The sequence below is a fragment of the Xyrauchen texanus genome, chromosome 28, assembly GCF_025860055.1.
Source record: "Xyrauchen texanus isolate HMW12.3.18 chromosome 28, RBS_HiC_50CHRs, whole genome shotgun sequence".
Classification (NCBI taxonomy): Eukaryota; Metazoa; Chordata; class Actinopteri; order Cypriniformes; family Catostomidae; genus Xyrauchen; species Xyrauchen texanus.
The window spans coordinates 39,712,472-39,740,034 of NC_068303.1; the positions used below are offsets into that span (position 1 = coordinate 39,712,472).

The 27,563-nt window shown below is 39.0% G+C and overlaps 1 protein-coding gene across 2 annotated transcripts in view; it reads right to left on the reverse strand.

Moving 5' to 3' along the window:
• Positions 1-27,563, reverse strand: part of ptprk (protein tyrosine phosphatase receptor type K) — a 270,960-nt gene that overhangs the window by 22,736 nt on the left and 220,661 nt on the right. For both annotated transcript variants that reach the window (XM_052095541.1, XM_052095542.1), the window contains 5 exons: positions 24,953-24,982; positions 20,895-21,055; positions 17,662-17,697; positions 7,362-7,546; positions 5,201-5,288 (listed from right to left, as the gene is read on the reverse strand). In XM_052095541.1, coding sequence (XP_051951501.1) covers positions 5,201-5,288; positions 7,362-7,546; positions 17,662-17,697; positions 20,895-21,055; positions 24,953-24,982 — 500 coding nt within the window. The remainder of the gene's footprint in view (positions 1-5,200; positions 5,289-7,361; positions 7,547-17,661; positions 17,698-20,894; positions 21,056-24,952; positions 24,983-27,563) is intronic.

The window sequence follows — 27,563 nt, forward strand, 5'->3', positions numbered from 1 at the left end:
GATAAGAATATATAGAGGCACTCTCCAAAAATGTAATTAAGTCATTACCCTTACTTACAGTAACTGAATTGTATAAAGTTCCCCTTCTGTGTTGAATTAAGTGACACAAGGGGTCTTCCTGGGATGCCAAACGTACCTCTGAACCTGAGAATAGGCCAATGTCAAGTTGGCAGACAGAAAAAGGGAAGCGGGGCAGCGAGTGCCAATCAGAATTTTTCTTTGGAGCCAAACGGTTGTGCAACAGCAAGCTGAGTACACCACTGTTTCACTCACCTCTATTGGCGATAAGCACTGCTGTTGGATCTGCGGTGCATTTCCAGCTGGTGTTCTCTCTCTCTTTACGCCCCTGGGCGCTTCGACATCGCTTTCATTGCCTGAAAGAGTGTTTCTCCCCCTAAAAAGAGTTTATTTCCTCTAAAAGAGTTTGAGTTCCCACTCATAAAAGAGCAATACACAGCAGGCGTTGAACGCCCTTTTCAGGACGCATCTTTTTTAAGATGTCTTTCCGCCTCTGTGTAGTTCCTGGATGCGGCTGATTTCCTTTGCTTTCCCGGGCCGCCGTGAGCACGAGGCTGGACTGGAAACCTCCACCCCCCCCACGGCTACTCGATCGGTTCCTGGGGTCAGGGGACCACGCAGGCGGCGTACGCCCCCCGTCTCCAGGACCCCTTCCAGGACCAGGAAAGCTCCAAAGCGCTCCTGAGACAGATGACCCAGGCAGTCAGACGTTCGCTCCGGAGCTGGTACCAAGACCACTCCATCCCCCGGTGGAGGGCCGGGAGGAGAATCCTTGTTTCATTTGCTACACCGCCTCCGGGCTGCGGCACCCACATTTTCTAAAAAGAGCAATTTCCTCACTCCCTGGGTCATCCAACTGGTGTGCCGTTCTCACGGCCCCCCGGCCCCAAAACTCTACAGTCCTGGCTCCCCGGCGCAGTTCCCTTGCCTCCGGCCCCACGACTGCTCAGCCCCAGCAGACCAGCGCTGACGAGTTCCGAAGACACCTCTCTAGGACCTCTTCCTCAGTCTCTAACCCGGCCCCCTGCCGGGTGCGCGGAGCAAGGTAAGTGCTTTGAGTCTATTACCCGCTCCCCCGCCGCGAAGCCCTGCCCGGTATGTCAAAAGCGATTGTCCTGTTAGTGCCCCTCGTGCGGAGTTTGGACACATGGCTTTCACTTCCCAATCCGTCGCGCTGGCTGGCCAGGACCATCTGACTCGTCTACGCGATTCAGTTTGCCCGGCTCCCGCCTCGTTTCAGCGGGCCTTACATAGACTCCCATTCAAAATGCGTTCGACAGCTAGACTGGTTCGCGGTGGTAGACCTGAAGGATGCGTACTCCTACGTCTCCATTCTGCCTCGACACGCCGACCCTTCTTACGGTTCGTGTTCGATGGCCAGGCATATCAGTACAAGGTCCTCCCCTTCGGCATGTCCCTGTCCCCTTGCGTCTTCATGAAGATCGCAGAGGCAGCTCTTGCCCCGCTAAGGGAAGTGGTTATCTGCATACTTAATTACCTTGACTGGCTCATCCTGGCTCATGCTCGAGAGTTACTGTGCGTTCACAGGGACCAGGTGCTCAGGCACCTCAGCCGTCTAGGGCTTCAGGTCAACTGGGAAAAGAGCAAGCTCGTCCCGGTTCAGATGCCCGGTCCCGGCATCTCTTTTTTTGGCATGGAGTTAGACTCAGTCTCAATGACAGCGCGCCTCACCAACGAGCGCGCTCAGTCAGTACTCAGGTGCCTCGCTCTCTTCGAGCCCAGCACAGTGGTTCCTCTAAAACAATTCAAGAGGCTCCTGGGGCATATGGCATCCTCAGTCGTGGCCGTGCCACTCGGGTTGATGCATATGAGACCACTTCAGCACTGGCTACAGACTCAAGTCCCGAGATGGGCATGGCACCCAGACCTCTGGAACCTCCACGTCTGACCCCTGGATGGGATGAGAGGCTGGAGGAGAGGCTGTCCCCCTCCACCTTGGAGGTGTATGTAGCTGCTATCGCAGCCCACCACGACGCAGTAGATGGCAAGTACCTAGGTAAGCACGACTTGATAATCAGGTTTCTGAAAGGCGCCCGGACACTGAACCCTCCCCGGCCTAGCCTGTTCCCCTCCTGGGATCTCTCTGTGGTCCTCTCGGGTCTTCAGAGACCCCCCCTTCAAGCCGCTTGATTCAGTTGACTGCACGCAGAGCTCTAGATGTTCTGTGCAGCTCTTTGTCTGCTTCAGCGGATGGCAGAAAGGGAACGCCGTCTCCAAACAGAGGTTAGTTCACTGGGTTGTTGATGCTATTTCCTTAGCTTATCACACACAGGCCTTGCCTGCCCCCTTGCTGGTTCGAGCACACTCTACGAGAAGTGTGGCATCCTCGTGGGCACTGGCCCAAGGCACCTCATTAGCAGACATCTGCAGAGCAGCGGGCTGGGCAACACCCAATACCTTTGCCAGATTTTACAATCTCAGGGTTGAGTCAGTCTGGTCCCATTTTTTGTCAGGTCCGAGCCGGTAGAACTCGGTAATGCGGCACAACTAACCGGGTGTTCCACTTGCACACAGTGCCCTTCACCAAGTTGATCCAGTGCGCCTTCTATCCCAGGTTAGCCACTAAGCGTCGCTCCCTGGATGTTCCCCTTCCTAGCCTTCTGGCCGGCGAATTCAGCAGAGCAATTCGGGGCCAGACCCACTACGAGTCACAGGTGCTCTGTGGTGGGGTCGGGCTCCACGGGCTTGGTTCCCTTTTCAGGCAAACTCCCCGTGATGTATTTCCTATGGTACGGTCCCCTTGACAGCGGACCAGCGGATCCCTTGGGCAGCCCCGCTGCCTCGGTCGCCATGCTTGTAGAGTCCCCCCTCATTAGGCTGGACCTACCACCACGCCATTTCCCACGAACGGCTTCACAACCTTGGTGGTGTATTTGCCACATGTTACCTCCCCCTAGACTGGGCAGGATGTGACCTCTGCAGGGTCTTTTCCCCCTGAAAGAATAGGACCAGAAAAGGCGGCCTTCCCCAACGCATTTTATAGATAGCCCCAGCCGCTTCACGTCCTATGTGAGAGACAAAGAAAAGGCGCGGCTGCTGGGTTTGCTCCCGTGCTAGTCACGTAGCGCCTGTTCCCCCTCTCAGGGGTGCGGGGAATCTAAGGTCTGTATGAGTCACCTCTTTGGGGGCGTTGGGGAGGGCAACATGCAGCCGACGTGTAGCCTGCTTGCACCTGTCTCGGCAGTTCACATAACACGGTCAGTGCGTGGCGTTTTTATATGGGACCCCTTGTGTCACTCGACACACTTCATTGTGTCCCTCCTGCCACAGCACTAGACCTACCACTGTAAATGGCCGTACCTTATTTTCGGCTACTCAAGTGCAAAATCCTGACTGGCACTCGCTGCCCCGCTTCCCTTTATACCCTTATATCCGGGGCAGGGCATGCAAATTCTTTCTGCCAACTTGACATTAGCCTTTTCTCAGGTTCAGGGGTACGTTTGGCGTCCCAGGAAGACCCCTTGTGTCACTTCATACGACACAACGTCTTGTTCCTTCCCTCGGGGAACGGAGGTTAAAACAGTAACCATGACGTTTTTAAAAGTAATTTAATGTCTTTCATTCACATTAAGTCAGTTTCATTGAGCCAACATAATTTAGTTGGATTAGGTCAAATAAATGTGGTAATAGTTTTACCTCAACTTCATTATTAGGGCTGGGTATCAATAAAGATTTCCCGATTCAATTCTGATTCTCAAGCTCTCGATTCGAAAATGATTAGATTCTATATCGATTAATGTGGGTATATTTCAGTTATCATGTTCATTTTGCTTGCATATGAAATAAATTCTCTCCCAGCTAATGCTGTGAATTATACAAGGGACCTTCAAACAATGTACTTTATGAAAATAATAATATTAATAATTATATTTATTTGATCTTTATCATTTTGGCCACATTTTAGCTTTTTAAAAATGAACAAATCAAGGTATTTAATCAATAAATATTATATTATATTGCATATATTATATTTTGTTACATTTTTATTGTTTAACTTAATAATTTGTAGTTTTGTTGAACACCTGCTTAGAGTCGGTACTGTCTCTTTAAGGAAATCGTGCATTTCTGTAAACAGTGTCTTTAAATTAGCGCATGTTAATGAGAGAAACTCGAAGGGCATTATCTCATCTGTGCTATGTTTGATTTTCAATTAAATGTTTATTTATTGTTGTTTTTGATCTGTAAAGAACAAAAAGAATATTAAAAGAGACATTATTCAATGACAAATGGATTGCGTGGATCTTGTCTTTGGAGACACAGAACAACTTTTACTATCAACACGCTGTGAAAGGATCTCGATGTTGAATACTCCACCACTATACTACACAATCACTGGAGAGTAAAATCTAAACATTTACCAGCCAGTTGCCAAATATATAATTTTATAGTCACATAGCATGAAATTTGGTTGCAAATGTGAGCGATTTCCTCTCATTGTAGTGGAGGGTTCTTATAGAGTAAAAGATAAATCCATGGCTTTTGATAATCAATATCAAATCGACCCCAGCCCAACTCATTAGGGTTGCTAAACTCGATTTAATAAGGTTTATTTCATAAACTTTCTTGTGTTGGACCACTTAATATTTTTTTGTAATCATCAGTATATTACTATGAACAAGTATAAGGACAGTGAAACTGTTGCAATATCTTTTTAATAACAACTGCTTATAAAGTTAAGCAGTACTCAAATCAAATATCATTTAAATGAAAGTCCATCCTCAACCTAAGCACAAGCACCATTCTTCACCACAGTGGTAACCAAATCTCTGGTTACTTATTAAATACCAATATAACAGGACATTAAACATTAGCAAATCCCCTCCTATTCTCATCTTGCCCAAAAATGGATACAATAAAACATAATTTCAACATTTGTTCACCCTATCCATTCCAATGCAAAACATGCTGGAAAATGGAAATCCCCTGCCCAGTTTCAGCAATACTACATTAATACCACAAAAAGTATTGATGTAGTCCCAACTCAAATGGATTAAGTAAACTTCCATTTTGCAAATTTAAATGGATAGAATGCTAAGAAACCCAAGTTGTGATGAAATGTTCTAGAATTGTGTTGCTTTAGTTCGAACAATCAAGCAAGCAGATTGAACATATCCTTTTTGAGTGTATTAGACAATACCCTGCACTCAATGATGCCTCTTACATGCAATGATGTTTCCGTAGCGATTCTTCGTTCGGTTTTGCTCTTTCTTTGCTGCATCCCATGAAGCAGACTGACCCTCAAAAAAGCTCTGAGGAGAAATAGGAAGAGAGAGAGTTACAACACACCCAACAGGGCCCTGCATAACATGGTATCCTAATGTTTGACACATTCAATTCAGTATTGGGTATAACACACAAAACAACATTAGCACAACACAGCAGATTGAATTTATGTGTATGAAATTATATGCAAATGTAATATTAGAACAGTAACAGAAACATGAGGCGATATCAGCAGAAAAAAGAAACTAATTGTGCTGCATCTGGCACAACAGCTCAACTGAGGGAATCGGATTGTGGTTTGATTAAACCTCAAAAACAGAAATACAACAGCAACATTTTCAGACTGCAACCAGCAAACTTATGAGTGCAAAACAGGAGTGTGGATAATGCAATGGACGAGGAGTGTGAAGTTTTTGATGCATCACATAAGCAGTGTTTATGATACAGTAGAGGATGCCTGGGTAACAGAATATCATCATTGTGTGCTATTCAGAATTGTATTTGAATTGAGACAGCAAAAAGAATAAAGAATTTTAATTTAAATTAGAATTTAAGGAAGCAGAATTAAAGGGGTCATGTCATGAGGAATCAAAATGTCCTTGATATGTTGACATATAACAGGTCTTACTACAATAAAAACATTCTGTAAATTCAGAACTCAAAACTTAATCCCCAATGCAATAAAATGATTTATTGAAACCAAGCAGCAAAAAAGCCTAATTCTCTACTTCCCTATGTTAAAAGGGGTGCATTGCATTGTTTTTAAACATGCACAGACAGACATCTTTGACTGCTTTATAAATATCACGGGCCACTTTTAAAAGACACAGTGTCAAGTTACAACTCCACTCTCTGTCATTCAGCTGCTGTCTCTTGCTGTTTTGAGCACAAACCCATCATGGACGTGTTCTTTCTCCCATTTGCGCTATTTTTAAATGTTGGTGTATGTAAACATGCTGGATGGACGTCTTTGATCGTTTAGATCGTTTTCCACATCATATCAATGTGGATTGCTTGTGAACAATCATAAAACGATTCAAGCTATGAAAAGGAATTGTTATTGAAGGATGGAGCAGTTCAAAACAATTGGACCCGATGCAAAACAGTAAATAAACAGTTCCATTCATGAATATTTCAAATGTCATGACTGTTTGATAGTTTATTTTGCTGACTCCCTGTTTACACCGGGCGCGTCCATTGACATGATGCAGCGGCTTGAGGCTGTCTACATCGTACGCGTCAACACAACATTTCTAAACCATTTATTTGTGTAGTTGGCAGTAGTAGCGGCAAAGCGTGCAGCGCAAAATGGAAAGGGACATCTGTTTACTGTCGGCGCGACATGAAGCACCGCAACAGGCACTTCCATGGTAGACAGCATCATTGATTATAATGGGTTCTATTGATTCTGACGTGACTATCATGTCCGGTGTCGACAGGGTTTGAGTTTTAACAGTTGTTCTTGAGATGAACGGTTTAATATATTCAGATTTAATGTGTTGGATGTGCATTATGTGTAACCCCTGACATTTTTATTTATAATGTTGTGGAGCTTGTTCAATCTCTTTAGATTAAGTTGAAATAATGGCTAAATTTGAGGGGCTGCATGCTGTTAGCCAATCAAAACAATGGGCTTTAAGTTGAAGTTTTAAGGAGGCATTTATGCAAAAACCGAGCATTTCAGACAGAGGGCCAGAGACAGGGTGGAAAATGATCATACTGTATATTACTAAATTATGAATGTTTTAATGCAAAAAACATTACAAACTTTATCAGTGGACCTCAGGGAAGATAACAAAACAATAAAAAAAAAAATGAAACAAATTCATCTAAATTCCTCTTTCTGTCATTGCAATTCAACATCCTGTGTGAGACCAATTCAATTCAAATTCACACTCATGTATTGGAAGGGAGCACATTTGTAAATTCTGAATTGTGCCCAATCCTGGTGAAAATACTGGTCAAGTGGCATCTGCATCAAAGCAGTTTTAATGTTGTCTGGCAGAAAATGAAATCAGTGCATCATTGTATTTGGTCCCTTTTTGTTCAACCTGGAATATTCCATATATAGTCAATATATAGTCAGTGCATAATCTAACCTCATACTCCTCTTTGAAGCCGTAACTGTCTGAAGTCTTCATGAGATTAATGTGCTGCAGCAAGTCGGCCACGCGTATGGCAGGATGCAGCTGTCCGGTCTGGTAGGGTGACTCCGTGCCCTCGCAGTGATACCGCGGGATGTCCAACAGTCTGCTGTTCTCTGCTGCAGCGGTGTGGTTCTCATCTGAAAAAACAGGTTGTCAACAGTTTGTTTCAATTTGCACCAAAGATTAAAAAAAAGAAACATACTAGGGGTGTCAAAAGTGCCAACACTTCAGTACCAAATGGATACTAACATGAAAATGTATCTTTATATACAGTACATATAACGTAACAGGACCATTTTTTTCTACAGTTCTGGAAGTACCTAATAATTTTACTGGTATGTAAACTTCTAATGTCCGACTTGGTGAGATATTAATGCAATGATAGTGATTGTACACAGGTGGGACAAGAAAATCTAATATTTGTGAAATGATCTAACCTAGTCTCATATATTACATAAATCTTTTTTTTACATGTTTTACGTGGCTCGTTGTACGTATTGCAGCAGTTTCCAGGTGAAATGAACACTAGAGGCTCTACAACAACAATGTCTTTTAATCACTTTCACACAAATCACGAGTAAAACAGCAGATTATCAGTTCATGGACACTACATTTTTGTCATGTTCCTCACACAATGCTATCTTATGACATATAAACACTTGTATTTTAGTGCATGACTGGTTTGAATGTTTGCATTACATAAACAACTATATTTACAAGCTTGTTCCAGTGTTATCAGTATGCTGTTGCATATGCAATACAAAAGATTGAAGTATGAGTCGACAAAAGTGTCACAGATGCACCACAAAATGACGTGGTTGCTTCAGTAATTGTTTTTCATCTCACATTTGCTTTTTCAGACACTATCGGTAAGGTTTAGGTTTAAGGTTTAGGTTTAAGGTTTAGGCTAGGGAGGTAAAACCTCATCCGTTTGAGAGAACATTTAACTCGCTTTTAGCATCACACAGTGGACATTTCACCTCAGAACTGGCGTGATACGTATAAGGAACCATGTGATGTCATATTTCAAAAATGATGCCACAGACATGTAATTTTCATCAGCCTAATAATATCAGATTTGCACATTAAGCTTTAAAGTGTATATGCAGTCAAATAATGAAAAAAAAAAAAGAAAAAATTGATTACTGAAATTTTGGCTCAAACGACATGACAAATAAACACAAAAGCCCACAAATACATATATGTTGCCACAGATTTGCTCTGTGATAGATCAGAGGCATTTACTCACACACACTTACCAGTGATAGGCACTGATGAGGCAGCAGGAATAGAAAAGACTGGTTTAGTTCAGCGTCAGTTTTAACACACAGGCTCTACACTCACCTAAAGGATTATTAGGAACACCTGTTCAATTTCTCATTAATGCAATTATCTAATCAACCAATCACATGGCAGTTGCTTCAATGCATTTAGGGGTGTGGTCCTGGTCAAGACAATCTCCTGAACTCCAAACTGAATGTCAGAATGGGAAAGAAAGGTGATTTAAGCCATTTTGAGCGTGGCATGGTTGTTGGTGCCAGACGGGCCGGTCTGAGTATTTCACAATCTGCTCAGTTACTGGGATTTTCACGCACAACCATTTCTAGGGTTTACAAAGAATGGTGTGAAAAGGAAAAACATCCAGTATGCGGCAGTCCTGTGGGCGAAAATGCCTTGTTGATGCTAGAGGTCAGAGGAGAATGGGCCGACTGATTCAAGCTGATAGAAGAGCAACTTTGCCTGAAATAACCACTCGTTACAACCGAGGTATGCAGCAAAGCATTTGTGAAGCCACAACACACACAACCTTGAGGTGGCTGGGCTACAACAGCAGAAGACCCCACCGGGTACCACTCATCTCCACTACAAATAGGAAAAAGAGGCTACAATTTGCAAGACCTCACCAAAATTGGACAGTTGAAGACTGGAAAAATGTTGCCTGGTCTGATGAGTCTCGATTTCTGTTGAGACATTCAGATGGTAGAGTCAGAATTTGGTGTAAACAGAATGAGAACATGGATCCATCATGCCTTGTTACCACTGTGCAGGCTGGTGGTGGTGGTGTAATGGTGTGGGGGATGTTTTCTTGGCACACTTTAGGCCCCTTAGTGCCAATTGGGCATCGTTTAAATGCCACTGCCTACCTGAGCATTGTTTCTGACCATGTCCATCCCTTTATGGCCACCATGTACCCATCCTCTGATGGCTACTTCCAGCAGGATAATGCACCATGTCACAAAGCTCGAATCATTTCAAATTGGTTTCTTGAACATGACAATGAGTTCACTGTACTAAAATGGCCCCCACAGTCACCAGATCTCAACCCAATAGAGCATCTTTGGGATGTGGTGGAACGGAAGCTTCGTGCCCTGGATGTGCATCCCAGAAATCTCCATCAACTGCGAGATGCTATCCTATCAATATGGGCCAACATTTCTAAAGAATGCTTTCAGCACCTCGTTGAATCAATGCCACGTAGAATTAAGGCAGTTCTGAAGGCGAAAGGGGGTCAAACACAGTATTAGTATGGTGTTCCTAATAATCCTTTAGGTGAGTGTATATTACAGCAGATGAGGTGGTATGGACTAAACATGTACATAACACAACTACAGGAGACTAAAGCGAGCGGGGTCAACAAACAATGTTTCTCATTTAGTAAAACAGAATCTCCACACAACTTGTGGTTAATAATAAGGTTCTCTATGGGTGCTGTGATGTACACATGTTTCACATCATACTATATTGTGTATAATAGTTGTTTGGCTTCGATGATCAGACATTATTTAATCAGAACTTACTATTATAATATCTCTTAATCTTGGATGCTAGAAAGATGTGGTTTGTTTGATTACAATGTTGCCTTGTACACTTCAGCTCAATGGTTGAACACTGAAAAATGTGCACAAGAGCTGGAGGTGACATTTTAATACCCCATCATTATCGTCACACCACTAGAGAATACGTCTTTTTGGCTTGTTTTGTCATGTTGGTTCTATGTTTGTATCTGACACTGTTAACCCAGATGACTCGAGTGCAACTGTCTTTTTGTTTTGAACTGTATCAGCATCTCAGACACACTGTCTGTGTCTCTGTGTCTGTCTGTGTGTGTATGTGTGTGTGTGTGTGTGTGTGTGTGTGTGTGTGTGTGTGTGTGTGTGTGTGTGTGTGTGTGTGTGTGTGTGTGTGTGTGTGTGTGTGTGTGTGTGTGCGTGTGTGTGTGTATAAGGCTGCTAGGGTACAGTAGCACAAATAGAGTTGTGGTTCTCAACTGGTTTTGTTTCAGGTCCCAGATTTTACATTGAACAAGTGGTGACCCAACACAGTACCAAAAATTGTCTAAACAAAAATGAATAAAAGTCATTGCTATATAGTATATTAATATATATTATTGTAAAATTGCACTATATATATATATATATATATATATATATATAAATATATCAGCAAAAAAGAAACGTCCTCTCTCTTTCAACTGCTTTTATTTTCAGCAAACTTAACATGTGTAAATATTTATATGAACATACAAGATTCAACAACTAAGACATAAACTGAAAAAGTTTCACAGACATGTGTGTGTGCAGCCTTTTGCATTTCAGATCATTAAAATATTTTACATTATTGTGGCAGACAAATAAAGCATTAATTAGGCAATACAAAAAGTGGCTTTAGAAGGTAATATATTCTATTAGTGCTCGATAAATAAAATAAGATAAATCGGACGATATTTTTTATTTTTACATTTTCGGCATCATCTGATAAATGTGTCCTGTTTGGCTGACAGCATTCTATCGGCCTATAGAATACCCTACTCTCTGGATATCAGCATATGCAATAAAAAAAACCCATTTCGGTCAACCTCTATATTCCATTTAATTAAATATAAGCCTATCATTGGCCTACAGTACACAGCAATCCATATTGCAATTCAATTCTTCAATCTGTCTGATGTCGACTTATTATAAGGGCTTTCATGTGTCAGATGGATGCTTTTGGAGCATCTCACTTTGGTCTCCAAATGCAGACCCCCGCATTTGGAGTTCCACTCCATCCAGTTGTGTTTGAACACAAGAACACAGTGTGTCTGCTCTCAGTAAAGCCCTAGGTATACTTCCATACTGACATGAACGCTCAGCGAACGGAAGGCTGTCAGAGTATACTCCATACAATGGTGCACGCATGCACAGGCGGCTGGCACATGCACGCTACAACTGCTATGAGACACCAGACTTACTCTTCAGGAGTTTAGACCCATAAAAATGTGTTTATATTCCTTCAGACTGGAGTTGAAGGAATCCAAATGCAGGTATCTCCAGACCTCCTCACACACACAAGCTCTTGACATGCACATCCACTGTTGTTGCTTTTACCTTCTTCTTTTGATGTTTAGCGGTGATTACATCTTCTTCTAGCGCTTCTTCATGACAGCAACGGCTCAAAATGTAAGTGTTGCCACCTTGTGGACCCACTAATTAGCCCAAATAACTCACGTTGATTCTGCACATTCAAAGAAAAATTGGGTTGCGCATGTTCAGTGCTCACGCACTTTGCTGATGACGAGATTTGCATCACACGTCCTGTATGTGGACGGTCAGCATACGTGTCAGACCAAAGCATACTTTGGGCTTTAGTGTGTTTGTTGCCTGAATAGCTAGAGTTGCGCTTACTGCCCCCTGGTGACTGGAAAATTCCTTATAACTCAGAGATCATGATATATTGTGCAATTTTTTTACGCTTTATTAATATATATATATTATATATATATATATATATATATATATATATATATATATATATATATATACAGTGAGGAAAATAAGTATTTGAACACCCTGCTATTTTGCAAGTTCTCCCCTTGGAAATCATGGAGGGGTCTGAAATTGTCATCGTAGGTGCATGTCCACTGTGAGAGACATAATCTAAAAGAAAACTCCAAAAATCACAATGTATGATTTTTTAACTATTTATTTGTATGATACAGCTGCAAATAAGTATTTGAACACCTGTCTATCAGCTAGAATTCTGACCCTCAAAGACCTGTTAGTCTGCCTTTAAAATGTCCACCTCCACTCCATATATTATCCCAAATTAGATGCACCTGTTTGAGGTTGTTAGCTGCATAAAGACACCTGTCCACCCCATACAATCAGTAAGAATCCAACTACTAACATGGCCAAGACCAAAGAGCTGTCCAAAGACACTAGAGACAAAATTGTACACCTCCACAAGGCTGGAAAGGGCTACGAGGAAATTGCCAAGCAGCTTGGTGAAAAAAGGTCCACTGTTGGAGCAATCATTAGAAAATGGAAGAAGCTAAACATGACTGTCAATCTCCCTCGGACTGGGGCTCCATGCAAGATCTCACCTCGTGGGGTCTCAATGATCCTAAGAAAGGTGAGAAATCAGCCCAGAACTACACAGGAGGAGCTGGTCAATGACCTGAAAAGAGCTGGGACCACCGTTTCCAAGGTTACTGTTGGTAATACACTAAGACGTCATGGTTTGAAATCATGCATGGCACGGAAGGTTCCCCTGCTTAAACCAGCACATGTCAAGGCCCGTCTTAAGTTTGCCAATGACCATTTGGATGATCCAGAGGAGTCATGGGAGAAAGTCATGTGGTCAGATGAGACCAAAATAGAAGTTTTTGGTCATAATTCCACTAACCGTGTTTGGAGGAAGAAGAATGATGAGTACCATCCCAAGAACACCATCCCTACTGTGAAGCATGGGGGTGGTAGCATCATGCTTTGGGGGTGTTTTTCTGCACATGGGACAGGGCGACTGCATTGTATTAAGGAGAGGATGACCGGGGCCATGTATTGCGAGATTTTGGGGAACAACCTCCTTCCCTCAGTTAGAGCATTGAAGATGGGTCGAGGCTGGGTCTTCCAACATGACAATGACCAAGCGCACAGCCAGGATAACCAAGGAGTGGCTCTGTAAGAAGCATATCAAGGTTCGAGTGGCCTAGCCAGTCTCCAGACCTAAACCCAATAGAGAATCTTTGGAGGGAGCTCAAACTCCGTGTTTCTCAGCGACAGCCCAGAAACCTGACTGATCTAGAGAAGATCTGTGTGGAGGAGTGGGCCAAAATCCCTCCTGCAGTGTGTGCAAACCTGGTGAAAAACTACAGGAAACGTTTGACCTCTGTAATTGCAAACAAAGGCTACTGTACCAAATATTAACACTGATTTTCTCAGGTGTTCAAATACTTATTTGCAGCTGTATCATACAAATAAATAGTTAAAAAATCATACATTGTGATTTCTGGATTTTTTTTTTTAGATTATGTTTCTCACAGTGGACATGCACCTACGATGACAATTTCAGACCCCTCCATGATTTCTAAGTGGGAGAACTTGCAAAATAGCTGGGTGTTCAAATACTTATTTTCCTCACTGTATATATATATATATAAAATCACTTTGAATTAATGTGTTAAAATCAACAGCCCTATTATTATAATGACAAACATTTGAAAAACTCAACAGGCTTGTTTTAATACTTTGAGTATTTAGTTTTAACATGTCTTTAGAATTTCAATGGTTTCATGCTCTCGACAGCCACACAAAACTAGTGCTGTCAGTCGATATTTTTTTTTATAGGTTAATCGTGATTAATCGCAGATTTTTTTTGACATTTGACCCCATATATAGTTCTTGTTATTAATTTATTTCCATCTTAGGAATGGAAACAAAACAATATATAACAATATAATGCTTTATTAATATTTTCCAAACAAAGCCTTCCACAGTATAAAGACAATGCACTAAAATATCATCAATTCAAATAACATTAAATATTTCCCAAAGTCTAAGTGGGAGTTTGTCTAATTGAAAGAACTAGTCCCCACATAGGTTGCATATTCGTTGCAATGGGCATTAAATCCCTCAAACTGTCATCCGCCACAATATTAATCAGCTGGAAGACTGTTACTATCCGTATTGTTACAGTAATCGTAAAGCTGTGTTAATGATTCGCATTAGAGTGTCAACGCCAGCATCGAATGCCACTTTGAACTCACCATGAAAAGCACTTGCAGACTGTGACGAGGGCGTGGCCGGCCCGTTATGGCCCGGCCACGCCCTCCTCCTCGTCACACAGACAAAAACATCTCATTCTGCATTTTAGTGATAGTTAAGATCTGGTGTGCTTCTGTGGTAATTAAAATCATTTTATCACTGACAGGGAAGTGCTGTCAGAGATTATTTTATTTATTGAGATATCAACCTCCGCGGCTCTATAACAGGAGAGAATTTCTATGGGACCGCCACATTATGCTATTTTATGCTATGTTTGTAGGCTAAACTTGGTAGAAGGGCTCTGGTGCTTAGGCATGTGCGTCTGTATAATGACTCCAGGCTGTCAAATTATAAAAGTTTCACCTTCACACCAGTGTTTATGTTGCACTAATGGTAAATGCATTAATCGAGATTAAGACAATTTAAATTGGACGCACAGTCTTTGACGAACAATAAAAAAAATATGAGAAATATATTTTCCTCCTGACGATAAACATCCTTATTTTGCTATTCTTACTATGTATGATTATATGGTTAGTTGCATAGTGCTATTTGCATTGTTTTTCCCTGCAGTCCACAACCTTATCAGAACAGACCTGTGACCCACCAGTTAAGAACTACTGATATAGAGTATACACATATTGTTTGTGGAGGTTTAGATAGGTATGGTTTGGGACAGCACTTGCTGACAGTATGTCTTTCTACCTTAGATGACTAATGGCTCACTAGACATTTCAGGAGACATTTCTGCGGTTTTGGGATTTAGGGATTCTTCTAACACAACAGAAACAAGATGAGGGGGCTGCATGAGTGGGGCATGCTGCGTAATGTGGTTGTGATGTTTAACAGGAGTCCTCAGATCAATTCAGTTCTTTTCTGTAGTCAAACACAACCACCTGATTCAAACATTACCTCATGACTTTAAACTAAATATATAAATAGAATTTAAGTTTAATCTAAATAATTGTGAAGACGTGTTTGGTTGGAAATATGGAAAAATCAAGGACAACATGAAACTGCATTAATAATGCATTTAACTTTGACACTGTAAAAATATATTGTATAATATGTCTAATATATAAATATGTCTTATAAGGTAACCTAAAAAATGGGCTTCATGTGGAAACATCTAAATTACATGATTTCATTCAAGTCAAAAACATTATTTAATCGGACTAAATTTACCTGACAGATTAAAGGGAAAGTTCGCCCAGAAAGGATAATTGTCTCATCATTTACTCACCCTCCTTTTGGGTGATTAAATCATCTCAATTCTGCGGAATACAAATTAAGATATTTTGTATGATGTGTTTTTGTCCATACAATGCAAGTTAATGGGGTCCAAAACATTCAAGCTCGGTAAAAGTAATCCATACTACTCAAATGCATTGATCATTGCCTTCTGAAGCAATAGAATAGCTTTGGGTGAGAAACAGACCAAATGTAAGTCATTATTTCCAATAAATCTTGACATCCGGCCTGCTTGGATCACAGTGCAAGATGGTGATTCTTTGATGCCGCAAACGGTTACCAGATACTTAATCCCAGTATTATTATTCATCAATAAGATGACTCATTTAAATTTTTCTAGTGTTTACCATCAATCTTTTAGCAACTGCGGTATATTTTAAAAGCATCACCCCCTCAAAAAACAGTGAATCTTTCATTTTCAAAATAGCCCAATTAGGCGTGAAAACCACAAACCCGGAAATACTATGTCTGGTTCGTGTACAGACCAAGCACGAGAAAGTGTGTGAACGAGCTTCTCTCATGAACATGCAAAGAAGACTGCAGATGTCAAAATTTAGAGTGAATAATGAGTAACATTTTGACCCTGTTTACACCTGGTATAAATATGTGTCTCGGGTGATCCGATCACATGTGTTCAGGTGGAATGCATCACTGTTTACACCCGGTCGCACTCCTGTGACCACTTCTGTTCGGATTTGTGGGGGAGGTTCTCTGTTTCATGTTAATATACATCAATCACTATGTCAGTGTGTTACTGCATGCTAATAAAGCACAACATAGTAACAAAAGACAAAGAAAGCACGAATAAAATGACGTGCTGTTTCTCCCAGATGCGGCTGAAATTTAACCTAAGCACAAACGCAACATGTCAAGCAGAATTACTTGTATTAAAAGAGCTTTGGGTGTTCGTGCTTGTCATCTGTGTTGATATCAGACACACCATAAAAGATCTGTGAAGCTCTCGTGATTGTGTATGCATCTCCTTTTCTAAATTTCACGATCGTTATTTCCTTTCAAAACCGTTTGTAATTGGCAAAGTTGAAACTCTTGTTTTACCGCAGCGGTTGACTGACAGGTGAGGGTCGACGGTTCATTGCTGCAGTACGTATACAGGACGGATTCGCATTTACACCTCAAATGTGATGTGGACATGTGTTTTTGACCACATTTGTGTGTGGTTTTTGTGATCTGATCACAAACATTTTAGACCCCGTTTAGATCTGCAATTAGGGCTGACCACATGTGATCGGTTCAACCGAAACGCATCTTCATACCAGGTGGAAACGGGGTCTTTGGTCTGTTTCTCACCAAAAAACGATTGTATCACTTTAGAAGACATGGAATAAACCACTCGAGTCGTATGGCTTTATGTCCTCTGTGGAGTTTTGGAAAGTTTTGGTCCCCATTGACTTACATTGTATGAACAAAAGCACCTCATCCATTCTTTAAAATATCTTTGTTTGTGTTCCGCAGAAGAAACAAAGTCATCTGAGTTTCAGACAGCATGAGAATGAGTAAACGATCAATTTTGTGTGAACTATCCCTTTAAGTTACAGCAACACAAGTCATTTTTATGGGATTGATCAAGTAGAAGTAGATCCTTGAAGTAACATTTGCAGGTTCTAATTGTTTTCAGTGAATAAATTGAAGTATTTCTGAGTAAAACAGGATATTCAGAGACAGGCAATGTAGGGCGGGGCTTGACTATGCAGCTAGACTTGATTGGATCATGAAAATTATGCTATGATATTATCAGTTAATATCATTTTTCATGCCCCAAGTGACCTTAATAATGTTGTTTCAGAGGTGGAGAAAGTTTATGCAGCTTGATAAAATACAATATATGTCATGAAAAAGAAATAGGATCAGATTGATTTCATCTTGTCTTTAAGCCATAATACAGACTGAACTGAATTGCTCTGTTGAATACCCCATTGACCCAGACAAAGACATGGGCACGCCATACATTTAATCCTCACCTAAAACAGCAGTTGGCACAAGGGGGTCATTTGGCACTGCAGAAAAATATGTGAGTTATCATAAATATAACACTCACAACCTGAGAAAGTGCAGACACTGACATCAGTTTATGCATTAAATGCCGTTGCATCAGTTTGTGCATGGAACAAGTTCATAAACATAATGCAAAAATACAACTGCAAACTAGATGACAGCATTTGTGTTGTAGAACAAAAGCACCACATTTTCAGTTCTCTAGAAATAAGTGGGCTTATATTGTTCCTTTCATCATCCTACACATGCTGGTCCCCGACAAAGACTTTTGAACTGCATTTCTCCGCTCTATTCATGTGGGCGCTTTTTTCGTGCGTTTTTTTTTATATTTTTGGTTGTTCCAGTGGATCAGACCAAATCTACTCTCACATGTATCAAGTGTGTTACATCTCTACAGCTACCAAATTAACTCCTGTGCCAAAATTCTCCAACCATAGCAAAAGGTTTAGAAAAGTTCTGGTGATGGCAGTATTAAGGCAAAATACACACACAGTTGGGTAAAACTTTCTATGAAGCACATATTTATAATTCATTGTAAAGGCATTATAATGCATTTATAATGTCTCATATTATGCCGTATAATATGTTATAACGTCTCATAAATAATTGTAACCACTCATCATAGTCATACCTTAGAGTATAATTCATGTTTACATGACCAACATCAATTTTTATCTGGGGAAGTAATAACATATTTTTGTATTAGGCATACTTTAAGACATAAGATATTTCGATATAGTGGTTACAAGACATTACATACAAGTCAAGCTTGTAAAATGGAAGTTATGCAGAAATGAATACAAATATATATTTTAAGCAAATTTTGAGGCACATATAAATCAACAAGACATAACAAATTAAACATAACAGTAGCTCTCATTCAGGAAGAAAACTAAAATGCATGATGATCACACATGTAGCCAAAACCTTATAACTTGTTATTCGAAACACACCCAACAACCAAAAAACAAACTGATTCTACACTGGACTGTATTCAATAAACTAATGGATGTGCATCTTACATGGACACATAAAACTACAGAACTGCTGATTTTCTGAAATGCACAAATGCATCTGAATGCACTAGATTAAAAAAGAAGTATGGTAGTACACAGTCCAGCCATTAATCCAGACATATACTAAATCACTTTTATCAAGTATTTTGAAGGAATTTCAACAAGGAAGCCTTGTTGAGTCTCACTACTCCTCTTGATTTAAGATAAATTTTATGTTTTATTGTCTATGTTCTTATATTACAGGGTTCCCACTCATTTTCCAGAACATTTCCAAGACAATTTCTCAAAATCTCTAAAGAGGTCATGATGTATTTCATACATTCATTTTGAAGTGTGCAGCACATGCAAATTATATATTTATTCAATTAAATCACAAAATTTTGCGGTTAAATAATCAAACTAGGATATTTGGCGATTTTAATTTTATTAATTGTGCATTCAAACATTAATTTTCATCCCAAATATCTAAATTTCCATTTTTATTATTGGATTTAGTAATTCCATCCATGCTTTCCACATCGCAGAATTCATAAGGCCCTTCATGTGACATTATAAATGGTCTCTGATCATTAAATGATTAAAAAAATATTCACAATGTGAATTTGATTCCTATCCTGAGTCCCAATCATTACTATGTTTTTTCACATGTAGCACAGACCCTGTTAGCGACAGTCAAACCGTTTCATTATACAAAAATATAGCTGCAAGCAGCAATTGCGGGTGCAAGCACACCAATATATGGCATGTATGAAAGTGTCATCACTGATTTTGTTTCATCACTGACTGGACATTTAAAAAAATCAACATAAAAATAGATTTTCAAGTACAATATATTATTAATTTTGACCAATAGGTGGATCAGTCACCAAGTTTACATGGTGAGGTCACGGTGTGGTCATTATGATACACACAAAGTTTCAGATACAGCCTCAGATGCTTTTTGTTAACTTGTCATCTAATTCATTGCTCCTTTATTCAAGAACTGTTTGGTCTATCGAAAAGCTTTTGATAAATTTTGTCGTGAGTGTACCTAGATGATACACAACAAATTTAGTGCAAAACGGAGTTACGGCCTAGGAGGAGTTCGAAAAAGATTTAATTCAAAATGCCGGACAGGAAGTATGGCCGACCATGGAAAATTGGGTATCACCATACTTGGCATGACCCAAGGAATCTATAGAGAGCAGTCACAGAACAATAAGTCAAATAAATCAAATGTTATAAGCATTTTTAAACATTTCGATATAACTTTTGACCACAAGGTGGCGCTGGCCTAAAACTTTATAGGAACCCTCAGGGCATACTGCCAATGATGCAAAACAAGTTCAAAATTCAAGAATCTTTCGACTCGTTATGCCCAAAGGAATCTAAAGAGACCAGACTCATAATTTTATGCCAACCTACTCAGAAATTATAAGCAAAAATAGCCATTTTTCATATCTCCTGACCACTAGGTGGCACTGTGATGAAACGTTGCAGGTGCCATGAAGTCTGGATGGCTATGACATATACCAAGATTTGTGTCAATACACCAAAGTGTTGGGAATTCAGAGTGTCCTCTATCAGTGTTCCAAATTTCATAACTTTCCTTAGTACGGTTCTATGGGCTGCCATAGACTTCAATGACGGAAGAAGAAGAAGAAGAAGATGAAGATTAAGAACAGTAATGGATACAATAGGTGACTACGCACTTTCAGTGCTTGGCCCTAAATATTTACCAAGACAAATAATTCTTTTCCAAGGTATATAATAATTTTCTTATTCCATGACTGGAAACCTGCATTGCAAAATTCCAGGTTTTCCAGGACACGTGGGAACCCTGTATAACTTATATTACACCATGTTGGGCAAAATTTCATGGAACATTTCTTAAAATGTCTCACAATGTATATTGTGAATGTGTGTTCTTTTGGACTTCTGACATTTTTTAAATTTAACTTCCATTATATAAGCTTGACTACAAGTTTATGTTATGGCTGTTTATTTGAAGACATTCCTTTTGTAGTTACTGAAAGCAGGCCAAGACCATTTATAATGATATTTGATGACATCATAAAGCCTTATGACTGTTGACACTATGCTGCTTTTGCTCAAAGCCACTGTGAATACTAGATGCTTTGAGCTTTATTTGCACTCTTAATACTGATATATGATCTCTGGACCATCAGGACTTGAATACTCACAGCGGTTACTGAAGTTGTGGGAGTCCATGAATGTGACGGACATGGGCTCCTCAGCGTGCAGAGTGCTTTGGTCTGCATAACTGCGATCCATGGAGTTCACCATGTGCGTCATCTCCTGACGGGTGTTTCCGATGGCATCCTTGCGCTTCTTGGCAAGCTTCCTGATAAGCCAATTAAAGAGAGAATCTTTAAGGATCTGTTACTCCAGAAAACACATAATTCCACCCTTGACCCCAGCCCAACCACCAACACATAGGAAAACAAGACACAGGAGAGATAGAGGGATGATCCAATAGGAAAGCTTAAGGCCGATTTATACTTCTGCATCAAACCTATGCCGTAGCCTGACGTGTACCTCTCCAAAAATGTAACGGCTGTGATTGGTGCTCTTTGTAACCATTGACCGTTCCCCATGATTACAAAAAAGATATCTGATTTAGGAGCGCATTTAATTCAGGATTATTTCAAATTTTATCATTTCAAACGATTAATGATCGTGCTACCTTGTATTTGGACTGTTTTTTGGGGGAAATATCTGCTGTTTATATATTCTGTTTATGTTTCATGAAGTTATAACTCTTTGCTTTTTTCCTGGGGCTTTTACTCAAAATATATTTGGTAAGTTAGTGACACAATACTGGGTTGTTTGAGGTTTTGACTGTGTGTTTGACATGTGGTGTAGAGTAAAATAATGATATTTCATAAGTTATGATAATGGAACACTTTTAATTTGTCAGCAAATTAAAAAGCACCTGTTAAGATTTGGTTATATTGCCTATATGTGTTGTAAAGTTCAGCTTATAATATTAAAATGACACAAATTTTGTGATGGTCAAGTTATTTCTTTATGCGATGGAGATTATTATTTTTTTCAACACAAAGCGTCAAAGAATGCCAAAATATTTATTAAAGGATTAGTTCACCCAAAAATGAAAATTAATTCATTGTTTACTCACCCCTGTGTTGTTAGAACCCCATATTACTTTCTATCTTTTTCTCAACACAAAGGGAGAAATTGTGAAACAATTTTGTGCTCAGTGATGTCATACAATGGTAGGTTATGGTGACCACCTCTTCAAGCAACAAAAGAACACAAAAGATTAATTCAGAAGTCTAATAATTATTCAATGAAACTCATGATTGTTATGAAAGTATATGATAAGATTTGGTGAGAAACAAACTGAAATCGAATATATTATTTAGTGAAAATGTTCATTGACAGTTGATCTCCTGTGTGCGTTCATGATAAGGCACGAGAGTAACAGTTCATGCAGCCCCCTCATGACATTGGAGAGTTCAAGTGAAAACTTGTTTATCTAAAAACAGTCCTCCACAGCGATAGTGACAACAGAACACAACACAGCTGCACATGAAACAGAGAACAGAACTTACTAAACATGTCTGAAGAGTTTGTAGTCAGAGAATTGATGCATTTCTATGCCCAACCTTAGTGACGAATGACGATGTTTTTAGTGACGAGTGACGACAGTACATTCTATTGAACACTTGTCTATTTTTGGCATCACACGGGTAACTCCATCCACTGTGAACTGGCACTGGTCCATAAACAAACAAAAAAAAATAAGGCTGGGCATAGAAATGCATAAATTCTTTGACTACAAACTCTTCAGACATGTTTAGTAGTTCTGTTCTCTGTTTCATGTGCAGCTGTGTTGTGTTCTGTTGTCACTATCGCTGTGGAGGACTGTTTTTAGATAAACAAGTTTTCACTTGAACTCTCCAATGTCATGAGGGGGCTGCATGAACTGTTACTCTCATGCCTTATCATGAACGCACACAGGAGATCAACTGTCAATGAACATTTTCACTAAATAATATATTCGATTTTGGTTTGTTTCTCACCAAATCTTATTGTATGCTTTCATAACAATCATGAGTCTCTTGAAATAATTTTTTAGACTTCTGAATTAATCTTTTGTGTTCTTTTGAAGCTTGAAGAGGTGGTCACCATAAAATACCATTGTATGACATCACTGAGCACAATTATTTTTTTCACATTTTCTCCCTTTGTGTTAAGAAAAAGAAAGTCAAATAGTGTTATAACAACACAGGGGTGAGTAAACAATGACTGAATTTTAACTTTTGGCTGAACTAATCCTTTTAATTTTTATCATTTAAGCGAATGAAGAGATTAAATTACGTGACTGATTTATTATTGACCTGCATGACAGGCAACATGTACAGTAAATAATATGTACCTTAATACAACATACTTGGATGAACTAATTTTTAATGCTACAATAATTTAATAAATTCATTTTAATCCATAAATGACATTGCTTTTGTTTATTTATAAAATGTATAATTATTTCAGAAATTAGACTTTTCTCTCAATACACTTGCATTTTGGCTGTGTGACGCAGAATGACGCAAACACACCAACACAAAACTACAAATGCAATTTACAGCATTTCCCACTAAACGGAATGATGGCATAGGTTTGATGCAGAAGCATAAATCGGCCTTTAGTTCCATGGTAAAGGGCAACCTTGAGTAAGAAATATTTCAATTATTAAATATTTAAAGTAAGAAATATTTCATTTCACAGACTTCCAACCTAGTGGATGTTACGCAGTGAAACAAAAACATGCTTGCCCAACCTGCAAAATTGCAAAAGTTTTTGTTTGTTAAAAGAAGACGTGTTTGCGTTTGTTGAGAGCTTTTGCCTTGTGGCAGATATTTGATATGATGTTTTACAAATGTAATCTTAAAAATAAAAATATTATGAATTTGTATGCATAGCCAAATTATATTGCTGTATCATATTTGTGAATAACGAACAGTGTTCTGTGTTATCTGATTACAAAGTAGTTAGTTACTGTAATCTAGTTACTTTTAAAGTAAAAAAAAAAGTGGTGTAACAAATTACATTTTAAATTCTTGTCAACAGATTACAGTTACTGACTTTCAATTAAGGTATTTACTTTTAAGTACATTACTTGGATCACACATCTTTCTAAAATAATATTTTTTATGTATAATATATTTGAAGTATAAATTAATATTTTCGTATGTATGCCCGTTTGCGTTTCTTTGAATACAACAGCTGAAGTATGTGTGAAAAAGGAAGAAATGTAGACATTATTTTGAGTGGAAAAACAAAAAAGTTTTTGTAAAATGTTATTTAGAAATTAACTTAAAAGTAATTAGTAATGTGATTCGTTTTCAAAAAAGTAACCTGCATACAATTTTAGTGAAGTACGTTTTTTTGACTAACTTCCCCAACACTGGTAACAAAACAACAACAAGAACGTTGTGCAGTTTTTATCCTCCAGTATCAATATAGTTTGTTAGATTGTTGGTGTATTTGTTTGAGTAAGCAAATATATAACAGACCAGACATCTAGATATAATTCAATTGACAAATAGATTCATTTATCATGGTTTTGATTTGAAATAAATTAACATGTCATCTGATGAATTGCAACATGGGGCTGTGTAAAAAAAGATGCCAATTTTTGTGTTTGTTTAATTTGCTGTGCATTTTAAATATAAGATTTATATGCTTTTGTTAACAGAAACAATATATCTACATTTTGATCGTGGTATGATGTTACAATATCTCTTTGAAAGGGGCCGGCTCTTTCTAATGCGATCAAAGCAGCAGATTAAAGCGGGAACGAGGAAACCTGACATTAAAAGCGAAAGTTCACCCTCTTCACCAAATGAATGACAGGATAAGTATGTCAGGATGAGAGATGAATGGAGACAGGGTGAGTAATATCCCACGCACACACATGCACACACCCACAATAAAAAGAACAAAATAAAAAGTAACCAAAAAGAAACATAACAGACACAAGTGCAGCATTCTTTTTTCAAATAACACCGCTTCGATGCGACCGCCGCCGAGCATGTTCAAGAAGTGATAAAAAGCAAAGGACAAGATTGGTTAAAAGCGATTTGTGTTTTTGCTTGAAAAAAGGATACTGCATCTTTAAAAGACTAACAGGACTATCCATAGACAGAGAGCAAAGAGCCCTGCATATATTTATATGTTTTGCTTTTACTTTGATCTGAGCGTATCTGTTACTTACAGGTAATATGAGTACGAATAGTAGCTCCTCCTGGCGAGCGAATGAGAAACAGCACAAACAGATGAAGAGATATTGGTGAGTGCAGTGTGGGAATCAATCTTGCCAACACAAGCAACAGATAATCTAGTCAACAGTATGACTTTTTTATTGATCTCTTTTGCTCTCATTGATGGCATTCATTTAAACATGCATTTCTTGATTTGCACATGTGCATGCAATCTGAAGCCCTATTTATTTAACAATTGGCTATTAAAAGATGAAAAAAGAAAAAGAAAGCAAAATTTTGAATTATGTTATGCAAAATTGGGTGTAGGATTTTATCATGCACCTCAGGGTCAATTGATCAATCACTACAATAAACCTTTGAGCACAGAAAAAAAAAAAAAAAAAAAAGTAATGTAAGGCTGTTTTTAAAGAAAAAAAAAAAAACATATGTGAAGCACAACCCAAAAAAACCAACCTGATCTCATGATCATTACTTGCCCATGCCGCATTTTTTGCAAAATGAAATTACGTGCTTCATTACGAGTTTTGCTGCAGTATCCCAGTGAAATGCCCAGAGGGGGGCGCCAAAAACGAGTGAAATGTTTTCATAATCACACAAGGTTTTAACGCTGAATGTTAGATGGAGGTTTTAACGAGTAAACATAAAAATGTAACCTAAACCTAACCGACAGAGCCCTTAAAGCAAAAGAGATTGACATCCTAACCCTAAAACAACACCTAAACCTAAAATGTATGTGAGTCTGTAATACAATTATTAAAATGTATCGTTTTTCAAATTAGGCAATAGAGTAAAGGGGTTTCGTTATCTTTACATAGCAGTGTGTAAGTAGGTTTTGGTAAAAAAAAAAAAAAAAAGTATTTTATAAAGTCATAATCAGCCATTTTACTCATGGTTTGTGTGAAAGTGAATAAAAACGCATAGTTGCTGTAGCGCCTCTAGTGTTCAACTCGACAGGAAACTGCAGCTAAATAAAATGCGCCAAGTAAAACTCATTTTGCAAAACTTTTTTTATAGTAACGTGCATTCTATGAGACTAGGTTGCAAAAAATAGAAATCAAATCAAATGCAGCAAAACAAATAGGTAAGCTGCAGACTTCCTGCAAAACAAGCAATGTCAATGATCACCGTTTTAAAGATGCAGTATCTTCAGTATTTGACCGAAAAACATTGATTATCCATAACTCAGTGGGAAAAGAGCCATTTATCTCTGTGTACCGAGGTCCATCATCAATATACAGTATTCAATTATTCATTTATTTTAAGAGCATGTCCTAAATTAAGAGTTTAGACTTTAAAAATTAAAAAATTCTCAGATCATCTCACATGCAAAAAAATAAAGGTCTCATATTAGAGACGTGAGAGCTGCTGGTAACAGCAATGTATTTAGAGGTCAGCACTAACAGACTGAATGATGTATGAATGAGTATGAAGTTTGCCTCCTATTCTGAGACCTCATTTTAGATTGGTTTAACCTCATTTAACACAATGAATAAATCCAGCTTGGACACAGCGATGCCTGATCCTAAATAATAATGGCATTTCTGAAATACAGAACATACACCTCAAGGTTGTTATATGCCATCTGTTTATGTAAATATTTTAAACTACAGTCAGCCTTTTCCACTGATATTTTCACATAATTTAAATGTGATAATTTGAAGAATAAAAGGGGGAATGGGGGGGGGGGGGGGTTGTTTACCCAGGAATACACGATTCAAGTAAAGCTGCTGACCTCCATATAGAGTAAGGGTATAAACTGGGGACTTGTCCAGGATCTTTTTTACCAAATCCTAGTTCACAATAACATAAAAGCCTATTTTTATATAAATTTATATAAGTTACGACAACCGATGACATGACAGAATACGTTCAACCCAACACCAACTCCAAATTAGACCATACAAAACACAACATCATATTACAGTGTAGTTTAAGTAAATCCTTCCTTTGACACCCCCAAAATTACCAAAGTTCAGCTATGCAATTTTATTTTAGCTTAAGCTGATAGGTTAGTTGAACTTGTTTTCTGTTAGCTAATTGGCTCACTCATATGTGACATGTTAAGCCAACCGCTTCACATGGTGTAAGCTGATTGGTTCTTTGACATGTACTCGGGTAACAAATCAACTTGCGTTTTTTTGTCTAAAACATTAATTTCTTAGTTTTGCAGATAAGCCGATTCACTACAATGCATTGCAAGTTTTTTCTCTGAAACCCACCTCCACCCCAGCGACACCTGTCAAGATCTGCTACATCGGGATGGTTTGTAATGTCTTTTTTTGCAGCAGTATGTCTTGTGGTTTTCTAATTGTGCCACAGTATGTTTACATGTTAAACTCAGTATGTCTGTGTACTGTATGTTCTAGCAATAGTAAGTGTCCGTACATGTTCTGTAGCAGCAGCAGCATCAACAGCGTAGCAGATCTAGTCCGCCAAGATCAATATCCTATCAATATGTCACACCCACGTTATCATGCCAAATCTTTCTGAGAGATGTCATGACTGAACTAAAGTTCTCTTCACTCTATCTGGTACATTAGTCAGATATCAAAAGTCAATAAATAAGTCTACAATTGTAATACAGTCAAATCAGTCAATTGTGTG